Raw genomic sequence first — 18,703 nt, forward strand, 5'->3', positions numbered from 1 at the left:
AAAGCAGGCTACAGTCAAGACTGATGGGAATATCAGAGGTTTTTTAGGAAGATGACCAAAAACAACACATTTTGTAAAAGTTAACATTTTGGCCTGATGGTGGCGATAAAGCAAGAGTAGTGACTCTAAACAATAACAACTCATTCTGAGGGGGACACATTACATTACATGTAACTTGTTAGATGCTGTTATCCAAAGCGACTTACATACTCAATACTGTGGGCAATCCCCACAGGAGCAATTTGAAGTGTCTTGCCCAGGGACACAACGACATGCTGACTGCAGTGGGACTCGAACTTGCTATCCTCTGATTCGAAGATCAGCGCATTAAGCCACTGCGCCACACGGCTCCCTGTTAAATTGAATGGCATCCAAATCCAGAGCAAAGTATTAGGGTTCTTCCTCTTGGGAAGTCCATACACAATTACACAGAAATTAATCGAATGGTTTTTGAAATATTTGAGTTTAAACCAAAGTAGTCAATGTACTGATAAACCACTTCTGCAGAAAATATATGGTGACATGCCAAATAAATCCTTCAAATGACACAGTAAACATCGTTCCCTGCCAGTTGTCAGGTGAAGAGGATTGTTCTTATAACACAACTGTTGTTGTTGACCTTTAAGTTTGACCTTTGCTTTGATTGCAGGCATCCTGTCGGTTAGTGAGAAGGCTACCTGTCTGGATACTAAGTTTAACTCAGGTCTTGCACACTGCTTTCATGTTAAATTTTGAGGTCACTCCTCTCGGTCTTCACCACTCCCATCTCTCTCTCTTGCTCTCTCTTGTTGCTTTCCTGCTCAAGCAATAGAGCAAAGAAAGTAAACCTGTTTAGCTGGCTGCAACCAGGAAACCATTCAAAGGGTGCACCAAGAACAGAAAGAGCGAGAACGAAAGAGAGGGGGGGGGGGGGGTGACAGAAGAAAGAAAGAGAGACAAAGAAGAAGCAGCAAAGTTTCAGCCAATGACAGAGGACATGTTTTCCGCGGTGTTGTGAGTAGATGTGTCTGTTCTGTTGACCCTGACATTGTGGGAGTGCTCTGCCTCTGAGATGTGAGCATGAATATTGGTAAGTATGCTATAGAGAGGGTGAGGGGGGCTGAAAGTGAGAGGGTGGAGAGAGTCAGGATGGTAGTTGTTGGTAGAACGGTTGAGTATCAGTGTCACTCCCTTCCTTTGCAGTCAGTTCACTTCTTTATGCTTGGTGTCTTTTGTTGAACTGTTGATGTTGTGAAAAACCTTTAAAAAGCAGCCTCTATATAACAGGACTTGTATTTTCTTGTGTTTTTCTGAAGATCTGACACAGGAGAAAGAGTCTAAAAATGGGCTATTTCTGGAGGAAATGCTAAGATTGAAGTGCATTTTTAGAGATGCTATAATTGTGCGGGCTAGCCATCGTTGGGTCATGTAATGCTATTGGATTATTTTATGGATCAAAGATGGATGCTGTTTGAAGAGGCTAAGATGTCTGCTTATCCAAAGAAGCTGGGACCTCACACAAATCACCGTAAGGACATTAAATACCAGCAGAGACACTCAAACACTTGAGTCTGGATGATAACTGCTCCTATTTTTGCTCTTAAACACATTCAATAGACCATTATTATTTATCGTCACGCCTCCTTACATGGAGACAGACTGACATTTAAGGTTGATTCACATCACTTCACAACAGAGGAAAGATGGCGGCAGCAGGTTCTGGAGCTTCCCTGAGCCCCAAATCTAGCTCCCAGACTCCTACCAGTGGAGACAGGCGGCTGCTGGACAAGACCCTAAAAAGACTTCATAAACTGGGCGAACTATGCACTAACCCCCGGCTGGGCCTGAGGAACAGTCCACCATACCTGCCAGAGCTGGTCTCTGAGACGACAACACTGCTGACTCAGGTCTGGGAGCCCTACAGAGGCCCCAGGGGGCCGGGGGGCCAGGCACCCCGAGGGGACGAGGCCAAATACCTGAGGGTCCACATCCGAAACCTGCTGGATAAGACGGACCGGGCGCTGCTGCTGTTCAAAGAGGGACGGGACAAGATGTTCGAGGACACGTCCAGCTGCAGGTAAGAGGGCCGACATCTACACACAAGAAAGAAAGTGTTATTTTACCTGAAATGCAATACATAAAAAAAAAAAGGTTTTTATGAATCCTTTTATTCAAATGCTTAATTTATTCATTCATTACTTTGTCCTTTGTTCTCTGTCTTTTTTAACATAGATTCAAATAAGTCAATCAATCAATCCTTTATGAGAGGCAGTCACATGTTTTTTCCTCTTGGTGTACAAATCAAAGAAAAAGCTGCTTGATAGAACAGCAGTTTTTTTGACAATTAATTAATAATTTCAGCCATTTATTTTATAGAAAATGGCAACAGGTGCTGCTTCTAGTTTCTTAAATGCTATAATTGGCTTTTCTTTCTGTGTTCTGTTTAATTGTCAATTGAATATCTTTGATTTTTAGTCTCATGGTCATAAAAAATAAGACACCTAAAGACATAATCTCGGGCTCCCAGGACTTGTGATGACCAGTTTTGATTTATTTCTGGACACTTCATTATTTATTTTTATTTGAAAAGGGACAATGCACGTTATAAGACATTGCTTTAAATGCGCCAGAGTTAACCAAGAGGCCGTATACTAAATGATAACTTTATTAATCTAACAAATTATCTCCATATTCAAATAAACATATATTGATATCAAAAAATATATCGAAACTTGAATATAATTTGTATTATTTTTGTATCTCAAGGTTCAGTCAGGCAAATTCAAATGGCAAAAAAATTGGACGCCACATTATGTACTACAAAAGACAGTTGGGATAAAAGCAGCGATCATAGCATTCAAATATGATTTAAAAATATTAAACACAAGCAGTGTCCCTGCAAATCAAGAAATGTATTGGACTATCTCCATTATCCAGAGTAACAAGGAAACCTTTCTTTTGAATTAAAACATTTCACTGAGCAAGGCCAATTACCATTCGAGGTAACCCGCCATTTAAGGACGGCCTCGTGTAGTGGTCGCCATTTCCCCCCCCCCCCCTAATTTAATCATGTTCTCAAACTGAAAAAAAAATCATCTTTTTTTAGATGTATTCCTCTCTGTAACCAGATCTTGATGTAAGATTTAAGACAAATAAACTGACTCTGGGGTCAGCAATAGTTCGTACATCCATCAAATCCTTATCCAGGACCATGGGACCAGGGCTTAGTGCTCGTGGTCTTTAAAAAGTATGAAAATCCATAAATAGTTTTCTGTATTTGCTCGACTAAAGGAGTCATAAGTTAATACTTGACAGCTACGATAGAGGCTATGACCCGTCCTTATACTAAATCAAACAAACTCGTATGGCCGCTTTACACCATCGCTACAATATATAGTTTAATAAAATAACTCCCCCGTTCCCACATGTAAAATATAGACTTTGTTGTGTGCCAAAAGAGAAAGAAAAATACCACTTTCAGTAAATTTGCGGTTTGGCCAAAGTGGATATTTTGGAACAGCTTAAAAAGAGTGACTTCTTTATTTAAAGTTTGTGCTGCATCTGCTGCTCCTGTTGAGACTACTAATAACGGCAGCAGAAAAAGAGCCAAACCTGAATCTTTGTGATGCTAATGTACGGAAACTTGGCAAAAGCAACATCAGTTTGTGAGCAGTTTGGGAGAAAGGCAGCCGGGCTTAAACACACTTTTCTGTTTGTTTCCATACATTAATATCCACAAGGTACACATATATCCTCTGCTACTGTTACTGCTAAATATAGGACCTCTCTTTTCTACATTTTACTCAGATAAAGACATGCTGAGCTATCCATCTATCTATCTTTATTTATATTGCGTCATTGTGCACGCAGCAGATGGCCTATTACCACAGCAAGGTCTGCATGAGCGGTCATGTGACAAATTCACATTGTGTGATGTGTAATGTGGCTTTTGAATTACGGCAAATTGAGTCAATATCTTCTTTTGTCTTTTTTTAAAGCAACCCACTTTTCAGCATGTTATGCCACAGACTCAGGCAGTATGTTAAGGTTAAAACAGAACTGAGATCAGCCTGATGGAGGAGGCGACAGAAACAGACAGTAGAAGGTTTGAGCGGCTGGTGGATTATTGTGCGTGACACACTGATGGTTTTGACATCATCTGACTGGAATTTATGAAACACATGCAAATATGCAAACTCTGTTCAACATATAGCTTAAACTTTAATCAAAAACAACACACATATGTATCAGTATATTAATGAATAAACCAGTTTTTGTAACTATGAATGATAAAATGTGTATATTTACACAAATACACATTGATTAAACCGGCTATGCCCCTAAGAGCACTTCATATTTGGGTAATTTTTACACAAACAAATATTTCATTAGGATTGAATATCTTACTCATCGTGGTTAGGGTGTGGTTTTTAATATGTCATTTCCATTGTTAGAATATAATCACTGATTAAAGATCCGGATAGATATTAGGTTGCAGGATTTGTTTTTAATTACAAAAATGTGAGCATGAATTTGAGGGTCACTCAGACACAGCTTTATGTTCTTGGTCTTGAAGTTTTGAATACATTTTTCTCATCATATCATCATATTGTGCAAGTCTGAAAATAGATAAATAGGCCATTACTGATGTGTGAATGTTTTACACAACTATTTTTATTTAGCTTGAGATTCTTCTGTAAAGACTTCCATCGGCTGCAGAGAGCTCGACTTAAACGCGCCTCAAAGATCTTTAAAAGTTATTCTCTCTTTCTGTATAAGATTTGAAAGATCGGAAGCTTAAAACGCATTTAACATTGAGCTTCTTCAGGTGATCAAGCGATATTTCAAATATTAAAATAAAGAAACAATTACAGCACAGAAAACCAACCCATCCGAGAATTAAGCTATAGAGCGTCGCCATTGCTTCACAACATATTTTACTCTTTAATCTAAAAATAACACGTGCACTGGAGTGTTTGCAGTACATTTACCGACCATCTTTTTTTCATGACATTTATACGAGGGGCCAGACTGACCGAGAGACGTGACTAATAACACATTTCCTCCCACGCTTCTCCCCTTCTCCTCAACACCTTATACATTTTTCTCATCGAGTTGAAACGTTTTTAACCACCATCCTCTTAAGAGAATGCCCATTTTATAATTACTGGCTGCCTGGACACATCTGCTGAACATATTTACAAAGACACATTCAAAAATAATTACGAAAGTGCAGATATGGTGAGATGAAAATGAGAAGTTGGGGTCAAATTCAATGGATGGGATTTACTTGCATTGTAATATACTTTATTCAGGTATTAGAATATTTCCTATTGTACAATTTTAACTGCATTTTCATTAGAAAAGTAAAATAAATATAGTGGAGTCTGTTAATCCTCTCCTGAAACACGCATTCGGGTCTTACGTAAAACATGTTCGGAAAAAGATCTTTCAAGATACTTCAAAGACAACTGATATATTTTTACCTGTTTATGTTTTGCATGATAAAAAAAGTGTTAAAGATGGGAGTAAGCTGTTGTTACAGTGCATACAATGTCAATTAAATGTAGCATTTACATAGTTTAATTCAGTTTTTTATGAGAGACTGCACCAAGCGACATGTTTGTAGACAGATGTGTGTTTAAAAAAAAAGAAATTGTCAACAAATAGTGTCTTGAAAGAGGGTACAGTACATTCTTATAAAGAAGTGACACTTTGGCCACTGGAACATTCTGTGGTATTTACAGACAAGCAAGCTGCAGAGCATCCTGTTTGCTAGCTGGACTACCTGGTGTGCGTTTATCTGCGGAAAGTATCAGCAGTGTTTGATTTAACTCAAAAGAAGCAGTACAGTATCCAGTGTTTAACAATTAGAGCTATGTCCCCCTGAAAAAAGCTGGTGGTAGAATTTATTTTATGTTATTTCTTTACATTTATACACCATTTATTTATAGCCACAGTTGCCATAGCAAAACAAGCCTGCCTGCCCTGACACCTTTAACTTTACACACCTACATTGGTGACAAATGCACAAAAACGAACCTTTAAGGTAGTGACACTTTATTAAAAAGTTTCCGCAGATATGTCCTTATTCTGAATCTTAATCCTAGTGCCTTTGACACTTTTAGATGCAAGAATATTAAAAGAAAGTGTGTGAGTTAAGGGTTATAAGTTTAAGGAGACGTAGTTATTGCCTCACAAGATGGTTTTACATGTTTGTATAAGAGAGCATAAGAAAAAGGAAATGTGATGTCCAAGCAAAGCCTATTTCTATATCTGACTACACAACTGAAAGTCTGTTTTGTTTTTCTTTCTCAGGAGGAACTTGACCAAACTGTCCTTGCTGTTCAGTCACATGCTCTGGGAGCTGAGGGCCATATTTCCAGGGGGCAGTTATCAGGGTGACACCTACAGGGTGACTAAGCCAGAGGCAAAGGAGTTTTGGATGCACTCATTCGGAAACAAGTGAGTATTAGGAATGTTCCTAACAAGATAACTTTTATTGTATTTTCATTGTGTTTTTATTTTTTGCTACATGTTAACAATGTGTTCTGACAGGTGTTTTGTGCAGTGGAATAGCTTCAAAGAGCAGCTGCAGAGTGTGCATGCGTTTGAGGAAGGGATGGAGTCCATGGCTCTGAAATCAACTATAGATCTCACCTGTAATGACTACATCTCTGTGTTTGAGTTCGACATCTTCACCAGACTGTTTCAGGTAAGGTGAATTTTCCAAAAGTCATAAACTCATAGATTAAAGAGGCCCTATTATCTTGTTGGGGTTTACCCTTTCCTGTAGTGTGTTATATAGGTTTTAGTGCATGTAAATGGTGTGCAAAGGCTAAAATCCCTCTGAGTTTTCTCTCCCACACACTCTGCCCCCCCTGTTGACCAATCACAACAGAGCCGGCCAGCTAACCAATCAGTGTGACAGAGTGTGAAAAACATGTCACAGTTGAGGCACAAAATACACATAGGCCTATGAACCTGAAATGATAATAATATTCCCTCTTTAAAAGGAATAGTTAGACATTTTGCTTAATACGCTCAGTAGGTTTCTTTCAAAGAGTGAGATAAGAAGATGGATACCTTTCGTATATTTGTACTTTCAATTTGAAGCTACAGTATAGCCGGTTAGCTTAGCTTAGCATAAAGAATGGAAGGAGGGGGAAACTACTCTGTCCAAAGGGATATCGACAATCGATTGGTATCCTCTCATCTAGAGCAACTCTTACCAAGACAGCGATAAAGCATATTTTACCAAAGTGTTTACTACTTCTTTAAACATGAATCATAATGAACATCCTACGTCTGCTCTCATTTTTAGCCGTGGAGGTCACTCATAAGGAACTGGAACCAGCTAGCAGTGACTCACCCCGGCTACATGGCCTTCCTCACCTATGACCAGGTTATAGCTCGTCTGGAACACTACCTGCACAGACCTGGGAGGTGAGGACCAGCACAGCAACAAACTCTGACTGATGCACTTCCTACAGGACCTATATTATATCACACATATCTCAAAACTCTAAATACTACTGAGGATTCATCTCAGTTGTTAGCAATAAGGTCCAAAGCAACATTGAACCAAAGCACTATATTTAAGTCTCTGGAAAGAATGTTTATTATTAATTGTTGAATGTATGTATTTTATTTTCTTCTTCAGTTTTTACCAGATGTTTTTCAGCATAACAAACTAAAACTTTCCAGCTTTCTGTCTATGAGTCAAACATGTTGTTAAGTATAGCTCCATGACAATACGTGTGTCCAAAACTGCTTTAAAGGGGACACATAGGATTGTTTATTGTTTACTTATTTCACAGTTTATGGGTCAGTAGGCAGTTCCGATACCATGCACAGCACTTCAAAATATGTAATTGATTGCACAAATACATTTAGACTGAAGCAACAACTTTTTGCCAGAGACTTAAATGGTTTAAATGCTTATCTGGGAACTTTAATGTGTACATATAAACACATTGGATTAACAGGATCTCTTTCCCTCCTAGCTATATCTTCCGCCTGAGCTGCACAAGAATGGGTCAGTGGGCTATTGGTCATGTGACCAGTGAAGGGGGCATCGTCCAGACCATCCCCCAGAATACACCTCTCTACCAGGCACTCATTCAGGGCTTCAAGGAAGGATGGTTCGAGAAAAAAACACACACAGCTCTCTGGTTTATTTTTGTCTCTGTTTGTCTCTTTTTTCTCCTTAGTGCTGTGTGTTTGTGTGCCTGCAGCTACCTGTACCCAGATGGCCGAGATGTGAACCCCGACCTGACAAGCTTGTGTGAGCCGGCCCACAGGGGCAAAGTCAAAGTTTCAGAAGTAAGTGGATGAACTTCATACCTCTTTACCCATTCATCAGACTGTCAACAACATCCCAAGGCTTTAACCGAGACAAAACATAGATCGTATCCCGAGATGTTGTCTTATTATTTTGTCTTGTATTTCATGTCTACACATCTCAAACGGTACATTATCGCCCGACAGGAGCAGTATGAGATTTACTGTGACATCGGCAGCACCTTCCAGCTGTGTAAGATCTGCACAGAGAGGGATAAGGACACTCGTATCCAGCCCTGTGGACATCTCCTGTGCCAACACTGCCTCACAGGCTGGCAGGTAGGAACCCCCCTCCACTTACTCATTCACTAGAGTCATTTACAGCCCTGAACACCTCTGCTGTTGCCAGGGGCCACATGCAATTGAACAATTGAGCTAAACTAGTTTGAAAAAATAGACATCATTCGATTTAAAGAACAACCACAGATTTAGTCAGCTGTACCACCTCAACAGTCAACACCTTATGTTGCAGTTATACATGTGCACTGAAAAAACTGAAATGTTGACTTTAAATAAGTGTATTATGTCAACAACTTTCACACAACTATATTAGGTTAGTTGAACAATAATATCAAGTTGAACCTGACATTGAAAAATATGTGATATGACGATGTTTCGTTTAAACAGCCTCAAGTAAATGGTAGAATTCAATATTTAAAAGTAATTTCCAAATGGTTAGATACAAGTGATATAAGTAGGCTATGTATGCTTTGTTTGTTTATTGATTATATTTTATATTTAGCATTTATCCTATGTTTATAGTTTATTTAGTAGTAGTGGGTGAGTCTTAGGCTGGAGCCACACAAGGACGATAACGCAAACGGACCGAAATCGATATCAAAAAAGTCTTCCGTCCACACGGAATAGGCACCAGAAACGTGTCCGTTCACACGAGACCGCTCGAAAGCACTGGAGACGCTGTAGTACATATGCCGGGCCTGTAAGTGGCGCTGTACTCCTGCCACAAAAGCAGCGAAGAAGACTTCCCGCGCATGGTTGCCATGGTTGCCCTTCTGTTTATTCTCCGCTGTGGACGCTCTGGCTCTTTTTCTCCCTCCCCGAGGCAAGCGTTTGCTCCTGCTGTAAATCTCTCCGGTAGTCCACCAGCAGATGAAAAACACCCACCTCTCCGCCTCTTCCAAGGGACGAGGGAACCGTGCGGCAGAGTTTCAGTTTTTTTGCCGGTCAACATGTCCGTTAAAGTTTAAATCTTCCGGACAAAATTAGAAAAGTGCCGGTCAGAGGTCTTCTTTGTTATTTATTGAGCTTTAAAACAAATTGATAACGACTCTATATAATAATATAAGAATAAAAAACGGAGCCTCTCTTTTCCTCCCCCTCTCCTGACAGCCCAGCAGCTGATCTCTGAGCAGGAGAGGTGGGGAGAGGCGGGGCTATTGCTTCAACGTTATCAGGAAATGATCGTATAGGCGTAAACACAGAGCCGTTTGCCCCCCCAGAGCGTTTCGTTCGCAGATCTACCCACCTTGGGACCCGTTATCGTTATCGTTTTCTGTGTTTCCATGTCGGCCTCGTGTGGCCGAACCATCTATCTGATAGAGAACTGTAGCGGATATGACCGTTATCGTCCTTGTGTGGCTGCAGCCTAATACAGGGTTTTCAATCTGATACTTTGTTTTATATTGTGTCATCCATAGATACTCTTTAGGATATATTTTTCTATTTCTATTATGTATTGTTTGTTTATATATGAAATATATAATGTATGCCATGTGCAATGTCTTATTTAGATGCTGTTCTGCTCTGAAAAAATCCAGATTTGGAGTCAATAAAGAATATAACTATACAAATATAACTATTCCAACCTAACCTAATCTAATGGATAAAAGGTTAAAGTTTAAGTAATGCAGTAATTCAGCTAAGTATTAGCAGTATGATTGTTGACCAAGCCAACCTTATTATTACCAGTTCAATTGTATGAGAAAACAATATCAACTTTTATATAAGGAGTAGTGTTATACATTTGAAAACATACATTGGGAATCTACTGTATAACGGGGTAAACAAGTCCATCTGAAGGGGCAGTGAATGTAATTCAGACCAAAAAGGTTGTGAACCACTGGCCTACTGTAGATAATTTAAAACCTGTGCTAATGTTGAGACGCCCTGAGGCGAGGCAGGTTATTAACGGAACTGTTGTCTGTGTTCAGTGGTGTGAAACAGTCGGGATGACAAAACAAGATTTATTTTTGTTTGCCGAACTGACATATCAGCAGTCCCATGGTTTGGTTGTTGGTTGAAGCCTCACCATGCAGCAACAATTCTGGTTATTTGAATGTGGTTTGGGGTTAATGTCAAAAGTCGACAGGCAAGGATTTTCACATCCTCTGTTGTATAAGATAACCCTCACAAATCAATACCATGACAAGTTCCTCAGTATCTTTTCATAAAACATAATTTAATTGCTGAAACAATCATTTGTGCAAAAACATTCCTCGATTAAAGAAAAAGTAATCAGAAATAGCCTTGGATAGCCTATGTTTGTGTATCAATGGAGCTATTACACATAAGGACATAAGGATGTTCAAACACTCCTTTATCCAACTTTAATTTTTACATTGAAGTGACATTGCATCTGTCAGCCTTATTGACACAAGACAACATTTTCAGAAATATTCCGTACAACTTTGCTTGTGAATTAGGTCAAGATGCATCCACAAATGTGTCAACTCTCCAGTTCTGTCAGGCCACAGATAGAGACGTGGACTCCACACTAAAAGCCTCCTAAACCAATGCATTGCATAAGCAAAAACTTTAATAACGACAAAGCACAGACCTTGGTGTAACAGTGGAAAAGAAAAGAGCTGTGAAAATAAACCATTAGTATCAATAATGGATGCCATTCATATTTAAAGATTTCCATGCTCTTCTATTATTAGTTTCAGTCTACCAGCCTGTACCCTCCCATCTGTTCTGGAGGTGTTTAAGTCTTTGCAAAAGTGCAGAGCAGCATGTCCTGACATTTGGCAGAGGACTTCCTGTTTGAGCACCGGCTCACATCCTCCTCAAACTGTGTTGGTCACATTCACTTTGAGAAAGCGTGTGTGTACGAGGGTGAAGGGAGAAAGAGAGACCGGCAGGCAAGACAAGAAAATTAGATATGCTTCGTGGATGTCAGACCACAATGGAAAAGTTGTAAGTGTAGTTTGTGGTCAACCAAACTTCCTTATCGACACACAGTTTACAACACAATACGATCACCTTCAAAGGCAGTCAAACTCTGAAGATACTAAGAGTTTGACTGTTAGTCTGCATATACTAAAAGGCATCTGCAACACTTGCAGCTGAATACAAAAATATTCCCAAAGAGTACTAAAGTTATCGGTACCACTTTACAATAACACTACCCTTATAAAGGGTTTACGAATAGTTTGTAATTCATTTATTAATTAGGTTGTGAATACTTTATAAATCATTAATAAGCTTTTATAAGACATCAAATCAAATCAAATCAAGGTTTATTTATAAAGCACATTTAAAAGCGATTTTTGGTCGGGCCAAAGTGCTGTACATGTAATAACTACAATCACATAAAAACACATTTCTATATGTGACATGACATGAGATAAACAGGGCAACTGTGACCGGTTGCTTGCCAAATAGTGAGCCCACATTTATCTGTACTGCCAAGTCTTATATTGGCTACCTAGCTTACTTCGTCTCCTTCATCAGCTAGCATCCTTGGTATCTGTTGTTCACTGAGTTGATTCTCGCTAAGTAGCCAATATAAGGCTTAGTCATCTTGCCAAATAGTGAGCCTGTGTTGATGTATGGAAACTATGTTAGAACTGGTTTATAAATGGTTCTTAATGATTAATAAAGTGTTTACAACCTAATTATAAACCCTTTATGAATCCTTTATAAGGGTAGTCTTATTGTAAAGTGGTACCAAGTTATCTTATAAGATCTTCAAAGTAATGTGGCCTAACAAAACAAAAATAAGCCAGATAACTATTGCAGGTAAAACATAATATACGGGCAATCTGAGAAGTCTTGTCAACTACAAACATTGACAGTCTGCATTTCAGTTCCACATAAGACCTGGACAGGCACAAAGCCTGTGTGCTAAAAGTTAAAATGTCACAATGGTACATCTTGATCTGGTTTACATTTGTGTAAAACCGCAATGTACAGAGTCAGTTGAACCTGGTATTTTCCACCTCCTTTATCTTTTGAAAAACTGGTGGCTTCTTTCTTTGAAAAGACACAAAGCTCTTTAGACAATGGCTATACATTCATTTTGTGTTTCCAATACTCTGCCCCATGACCTGACTATCTAGCAGAAGTCGGCTGGCCAGACCTGCCCGTACTGTCGCTGCGATATCAGAGGAACTGAGTCCATCCTCGTGGAGCCCTTCCTACCAGGCAGCGGTCAGTGGGGGGAGGAGGGTGAGGAGGACCAGGAGGAGGAGGAGGAGGACCATGAGGACATTGAACTGGTGCTAAAGGAAATGGCTGCCCTGAAGAAGGTGAGTGAAGGCACTTTGGTGCCCATGCTTTTAGGGTTTCCTGTAGTGTTTGATATAGGTTTGTGTGCATGTTAATGGTCTGCAAAGGCTAAAATCCCCAAGTTCCCTCCAGAGGGACTTTCTCTCCCACACTTGATAGGCTAAGGGGTGAGACATCTCTAAGCGGTTGACCAATCACAACAGAGCTGGCCAGCTAACCAATCAGAGCAGACTGGGCTCTGGTTTAAGACATAGGGTGAAAAGAGGTGCTGCAGTACAGGCAGTATGAGAGAAATAAAGAAAGCTAAAGTGATTTAGCAGCACTTTTTCTTAAAATTGAGGCTCCACGTTTGCAACATACATCTTCATTCCCACTTTAAAATCTCTTGTCACTTTAAAGTAATGCTCTCCACTGAAATATAAAACGATTAACTCACTCACCGACTGCCAACATTTTCTTTCAACAGTTCTCAAGTTCGGATTACCAAGTTCCCCGGTCCCACCTCAGCGTTCCACCTCTGCCCCCTAAAAACTTCACCACCCCACTCTCTCCATCTCCCTCCAGCCGACCGCGGACCTCAGAAACCCAGACCCCGGAAAAACACTCCCACTCAAGTTCAGTAAGTTCCCTCAAACACTCGAGCTATTTGCATATTGTTGCTGTTGCTGTTACTTTTTCACGGTTTTATGATGGGAAGTGTTAAATGCCTCCCTTCCTCTGAGACAAACTCTGATGAATGTTAATGAATGCACAATATTGAAAACCACTCACCAACGGTGGTGTGAATATGTGTAGAAAGCCAGAGGTTGAAGTAACCCCGCTTACTGTAACTAAGACGTTTTTGTGTACTCCCTTTCCTGTAGTGTGTTATATAGCTTTGTGTGCATGTAAATGGTCTACAAAGGATAAAATCCCAAAGTTCCCTCCAGAGGGAAGTGTCTCTCCCACACACTTGGGACTCCTGAAACTTGGACTCCCTTGTTTACTTCAAAAACATAGTTACATCACCATGTAACGCTCTTTTATTGACTAGAGCTCCAACACATTGTATGCGATAGGCTAATGGGCGGGACATCTCTAAGCGGTCGCAAAAAAGCCGGCCAGCTAACCAATCAGAGCAGACTGGGCACTGGTTTCAGACAGAGGGTGAAAAGAGCTGCTGCAGCACAGGCAGTATGAGAAAAATAAATACCTTTTTGAACATTAAAGCATGGAGATATGTCACAGTAGAGGCACAAAATACACGTATGAACCTGAACATTTGAATAATATGTCCTCTTTTTAAAGAAAAGTCTGTAATTTGAATTGCATTAAAGATTTTATAATAAATGTATGCTTGATACCCAGTAGTAGCTGAAGGCTGCGTTATCTTTGTGTGTTTCCTCTCTTCAGCCGGCTCAAAGTGGCAATGGAGCACGTAGAAGACACAAACAAGAGAAAAAGAAGAACAGGTGACACAAAAAGTTTAAGTTTAATAAAAGGGGGGGGGCATGTGGTTAAGATAAGATAAGATAAGATGGACCTTTATGAATCCCCGTGGGGAAATTCAGTTGTTAAATGTATACAAGAAGCCTTCAGGAGACACATTGTGAGCATGCAGTCAAAACTGTACAGAGTGACTTGTGATACTGAGATAGTGATCTTGAGATGTAGCTTTATCTGGAGCTTCTGGGAAAATCTCGTCCAATTATCTATGAGGGAATCAGCGTTGCAAAGTGTGCAGATGCAATGATTTTTTGCATTTGAGATTTTGGTTGTCATGCCTTTGTTTAAGTAATATTGCATTGTGTTTATTTGTATATATTTCTGATTAGTATTGTTCTGTTTTAAGCAGTGCTGAATATCTCACAGAAGCAAAGTCCACATCTTCCTCTCAGAGGGCTGTCGACAGTAAGTTATGGCATTTTATAACCTTGTGTTGTGCACATACAGTCTTTGAAACTATATATGAGATTATTCTCCACTTGAAACATTATGTGTCTCAAAAACTGTAAAATGTCATGATAAGTCTATGGTTCCCTTTCACAGAGCAATACATAAATGTCAAGTCTTCCCTGTTGCACAAAATGATTACATTTTTCATGGATGTGTCTCATTCTGTTATTTCATGCAAATGAGTATTTCCTTCACTCGCAAAAGTCTGTCCACAATGTATTTTACTTATAAGTAAATCTTGCTGGCCTGAATCGTATAATCCTTGCTAACATCTTGTATTTCTTACCCCAAATAAATCCTATTCATAGACCCTTTCATAGCAGACATTCAGCAAGTTATTGCAGAACACAGAAATGACAGTTCCAGCTATTATTGCAATGCAGCAATTAGTAATGCTTTGAGTGAAACCTTTGTTTGAAAGGCTAGCTAGAAGTTAATATATATCATTAATTTAAAATGAAAATGTATTTAAGAGTTGAGTCAGATATTTTAGTACAATCTCTTTTTGTGTGTAGGTGCAGCAGCATGGCTCGGCCCCTCCAGCCCAGTGAAACAGAGACAAAGACACAAAGAGAGGGAGGAACGGAGAGCGGGGCTCAGAGAAGACAAATGTGACCTGGAAGAGATGACGAGAAGAATGTCGTCCTGACAGAAGAGCACCTTTGCAAGATAAAGACTCTAACTCAAAGCGAGAAATACCTGAAAATCAGCCCTCAGTGAAAGTAAAAATAGTTTCTGGTGTCATGTTTAGCTGTAATGAGTGGGTGGGACTGACAGGAAGATATCTCACTGAGGCCTCCTACTGTTCAACAGCAGTAGGGTCAGCACTTATTCTTTATAATTAAAACATTTTATGAGCCCCCCTTAAATAATGGAAATGATTGAAATTCTTGACATTATAATTATAACCCTAACACTTTTGAAAAAGGAAGGGAGCAATCACATGTCTGGAGAGAGAAATGTGCTACCTCACTGTTTAACCCATACCATGAATATGTTCCTTATAACAGCTTTTAAACCCTCTACTGCAGTGGTTCTCAACTGGTCAGGCCTCAGGACCCACTTTTTCCTTTGTCAATAAATCGCGACCCGAAATTTTGAACCACTCAAATCTATTCAACAAAAGATCGTGCTGTAATATATACGCTTTTCAGCATTAATTATTAATTAAAGTGAAGTACAGTGCATATATCCCTTCACAGAACAAAATAATGCTTTTAAATAAGGTTTATGAGATGATGGAATCAAAGCTGAACTGTATAACATAAAAAGGCAGACATGCTGAAAACCCAACCCCAGCAGGGGGGTCTGGGGGGGATTGTCCCCCAGGAGATTTTTAGAAATACTAACATATACACTACGCATTCTGGTACACTCTGAAAATAAAATAAATAAATCTATTAGTACCCGACATATTAATAATATGTTATGCCATTGTTTGTTTTTCACTTTGTTCTGACTGCTGAACTTGCTACTCCACAAAGAGAGAAGAGCAAAGAGGAGATAGTCTGTGTGACTCACTTTAAATTGTGGATAAGGGTAGATAGCTCCCATTGTTCTGTGACCTGTCAATCATCAAACCGGGGGTCATATTTCATTATGTGTTCATTTTTATTTGAAGTTGTACCCATGGATGTATAAAGAGTATAGTTCTACAGCAAAGTTATTCTCCGTGGGGACTTCCGGCAACAATCTTGATTCTGATTGGCCAGAAGACTCGAAAAAATATCAATAAAGATGTTTTATTGAGAAGATGATCACTACGTGACAGAAGTTTTCAAAACCGTTTATGGTCTCCGGTACTTCCAGTCCAACGCCTACTGCATGCACAGCGTTAGAAAATCGGACCTTCAAAATAAAAGCTTGACTTTTAAAAAAAGTTATTTCCTTCACTCACACATCTGCGACCCATTCACAACGGGTCCGCGACCCACCAGTTGAGAACCACTGCTCTACTGTATATCAAAGCGATATAGCACCATCAAACTGTCTTAAATGGTATTAAATCAAATACATAAACCTGTACCTAAAGTCTGTCCACAATGTCTTTTACTTATAAGTAAATCTTGCTGGCGTGAATCGTATAATCCTTGCTAACATCTTGTATTTCTTACCCCAAATAAATCCTATTCATAGACCCTTTCATAGCAGACATTCAGCAAGTTATTGCAGAACACATAAATGACAGTTCCAGCTATTATTGCAATGCAGCAATTAGTAATGCTTTGAGTGACACCTTTGTTTGAAAGGCTAGCTAGAAGTTAATATATATCATTAAATTAAAATTAAAATGTATTTAAGAGTTGAGTCAGACATTTTAGTACAATCTCTTTGTGTGTGTAGGTGCAGCAGCATAGCTCAGACCCTCCAGCCCAGTGAAACAGCAGGTGTTGCAGGTGTTGCAGCTGTTGCCGCCGTTGCAGCTGTTGCCGCCGTGGCAGCTGTTGCCGCCGTGGCAGCTGTTGCAGCTGTTGCCGCTGTGGCAGCTGTTGCGGCTGTTGCGGCTGTTGCAGCGGTTGCCGCTGTTGCCGCTGTGGCGGCTGTTGCAGCTGTGGCAGCTGTTGCTGCTGTTGCCGCTGTGGCAGCTGTTGCTGCTGTGGCAGCTGTTGCTGCTGTTGCCGCTGTGGCAGCTGTTGCTGCTGTTGCTGCTGTGGCGGCTGTTGCAGGTGTTGCCGCTGTGGCAGCTGTTGCCGCTGTGGCAGCTGTTGCCGCTGTGGCAGCTGTTGCCGCTGTGGCAGCTGTTGCAGGTGTTGCCGCTGTGGCAGCTGTTGCGGCTGTTGCAGCGGTTGCCGCTGTTGCAGCTGTTGCAGGTGTTGCGGCTGTTGCAGCTGTGGCGGCTGTTGCAGCTGTGGCCGCTGTGGCAGCTGTGGCGGCTGTTGCAGCTGTGGCAGCTGTTGCTGCTGTTGCCGCTGTTGCAGGTGTTGCGGCTGTTGCAGCGGTTGCCGCTGTGGCGGCTGTTGCAGCTGTGGCAGCTGTTGCTGCTGTTGCCGCTGTTGCCGCTGTGGCGGCTGTTGCTGCTGTGGCAGCTGTTGCTGCTGTTGCCACTGTGGCAGCTGTTGCCGCTGTGGCAGCTGTTGCCGCTGTTGCCGCTGTGGCAGCTGTTGCAGGTGTTGCCGCTGTGGCAGCTGTTGCGGCTGTTGCAGCGGTTGCCGCTGTTGCAGCTGTTGCAGGTGTTGCGGCTGTTGCGGCTGTTGCAGCTGTGGCGGCTGTTGCAGCTGTGGCCGCTGTGGCAGCTGTTGCCGCTGTGGCAGCTGTTGCCGCTGTTGCAGGTGTTGCAGGTGTTGCCGGTGTTGCCGCTGTTGCAGCTGTTGCCGCTGTTGCCGCTGTTGCAGGTGTTGCCGCTGTTGCCGCTGTGGCAGCTGTGGCAGCTGTTGCAGGTGTTGCCGCTGTTGCGGCTGTTGCAGGTGTTGCCGCTGTTGCCGCTGTGGCCGCTGTGGCGGCTGTTGCAGGTGTTGCCGCTGTGGCAGCTGTTGCCGCTGTTGCTGCTGTGGCAGCTGTTGCAGGTGTTGCCGCTGTGGCAGCTGTTGCGGCTGTTGCAGCGGTTGCCGCTGTTGCAGCTGTTGCAGGTGTTGCGGCTGTTGCAGCTGTGGCGGCTGTTGCAGCTGTGGCCGCTGTGGCAGCTGTTGCCGCTGTGGCAGCTGTTGCCGCTGTGGCAGCTGTTGCCGCTGTGGCAGCTGTTGCCGCTGTTGCGGCTGTGGCAGCTGTTGCAGCTGTGGCAGCTGTTGCGGCTGTTGCAGCTGTTGCCGCTGTTGCCGCTGTGGCAGCTGTTGCCACTGTGGCAGCTGTTGCAGCTGTGGCCGCTGTGGCAGCCGTTGCTGCTGTTGCCGCTGTGGCAGCTGTTGCAGGTGTTGCCGCTGTGGCAGCTGTTGCCGCTGTTGCAGCTGTGGCAGCTGTTGCCGCTGTTGCGGCTGTTGCAGCTGTTGCAGGTGTTGCCGCTGTGGCCGCTGTGGCGGCTGTGGCGGCTGTTGCAGGTGTT

At 41.6% G+C, this 18,703-nt stretch overlaps 1 protein-coding gene across 7 annotated transcripts; it reads left to right on the plus strand.

The window, feature by feature from the left end:
- The first annotated feature begins 858 nt into the window (after positions 1-858).
- Positions 859-15,822, plus strand: cblc (Cbl proto-oncogene C, E3 ubiquitin protein ligase). Of its 7 annotated transcripts, none has more exons than XM_034120909.1 (13): positions 859-1,069; positions 1,296-2,056; positions 6,298-6,444; positions 6,538-6,694; positions 7,304-7,425; positions 7,986-8,123; positions 8,217-8,304; positions 8,470-8,601; positions 12,624-12,812; positions 13,259-13,411; positions 14,185-14,243; positions 14,624-14,682; positions 15,243-15,822. In XM_034120909.1, the coding sequence occupies exons 2-13, from the start codon at positions 1,683-1,685 to the stop codon at positions 15,374-15,376; spliced, it is 1,752 nt and encodes a 583-aa protein (XP_033976800.1). In that variant the 5' UTR covers positions 859-1,069; positions 1,296-1,682; the 3' UTR covers positions 15,377-15,822. The 7 variants fall into 7 exon arrangements, with proteins under 7 accessions (XP_033976800.1, XP_033976806.1, XP_033976768.1 ...); XM_034120915.1 differs by having other exon boundaries at positions 12,627-12,812; XM_034120877.1 differs by having other exon boundaries at positions 1,296-1,507; positions 1,676-2,056; positions 7,986-8,304.
- The last annotated feature ends 2,881 nt before the right edge of the window (positions 15,823-18,703 follow it).

This window comes from Trematomus bernacchii, unplaced genomic scaffold (genome assembly GCF_902827165.1).
Source record: "Trematomus bernacchii unplaced genomic scaffold, fTreBer1.1, whole genome shotgun sequence".
In the NCBI taxonomy this organism is placed as follows: Eukaryota; Metazoa; Chordata; class Actinopteri; order Perciformes; family Nototheniidae; genus Trematomus; species Trematomus bernacchii.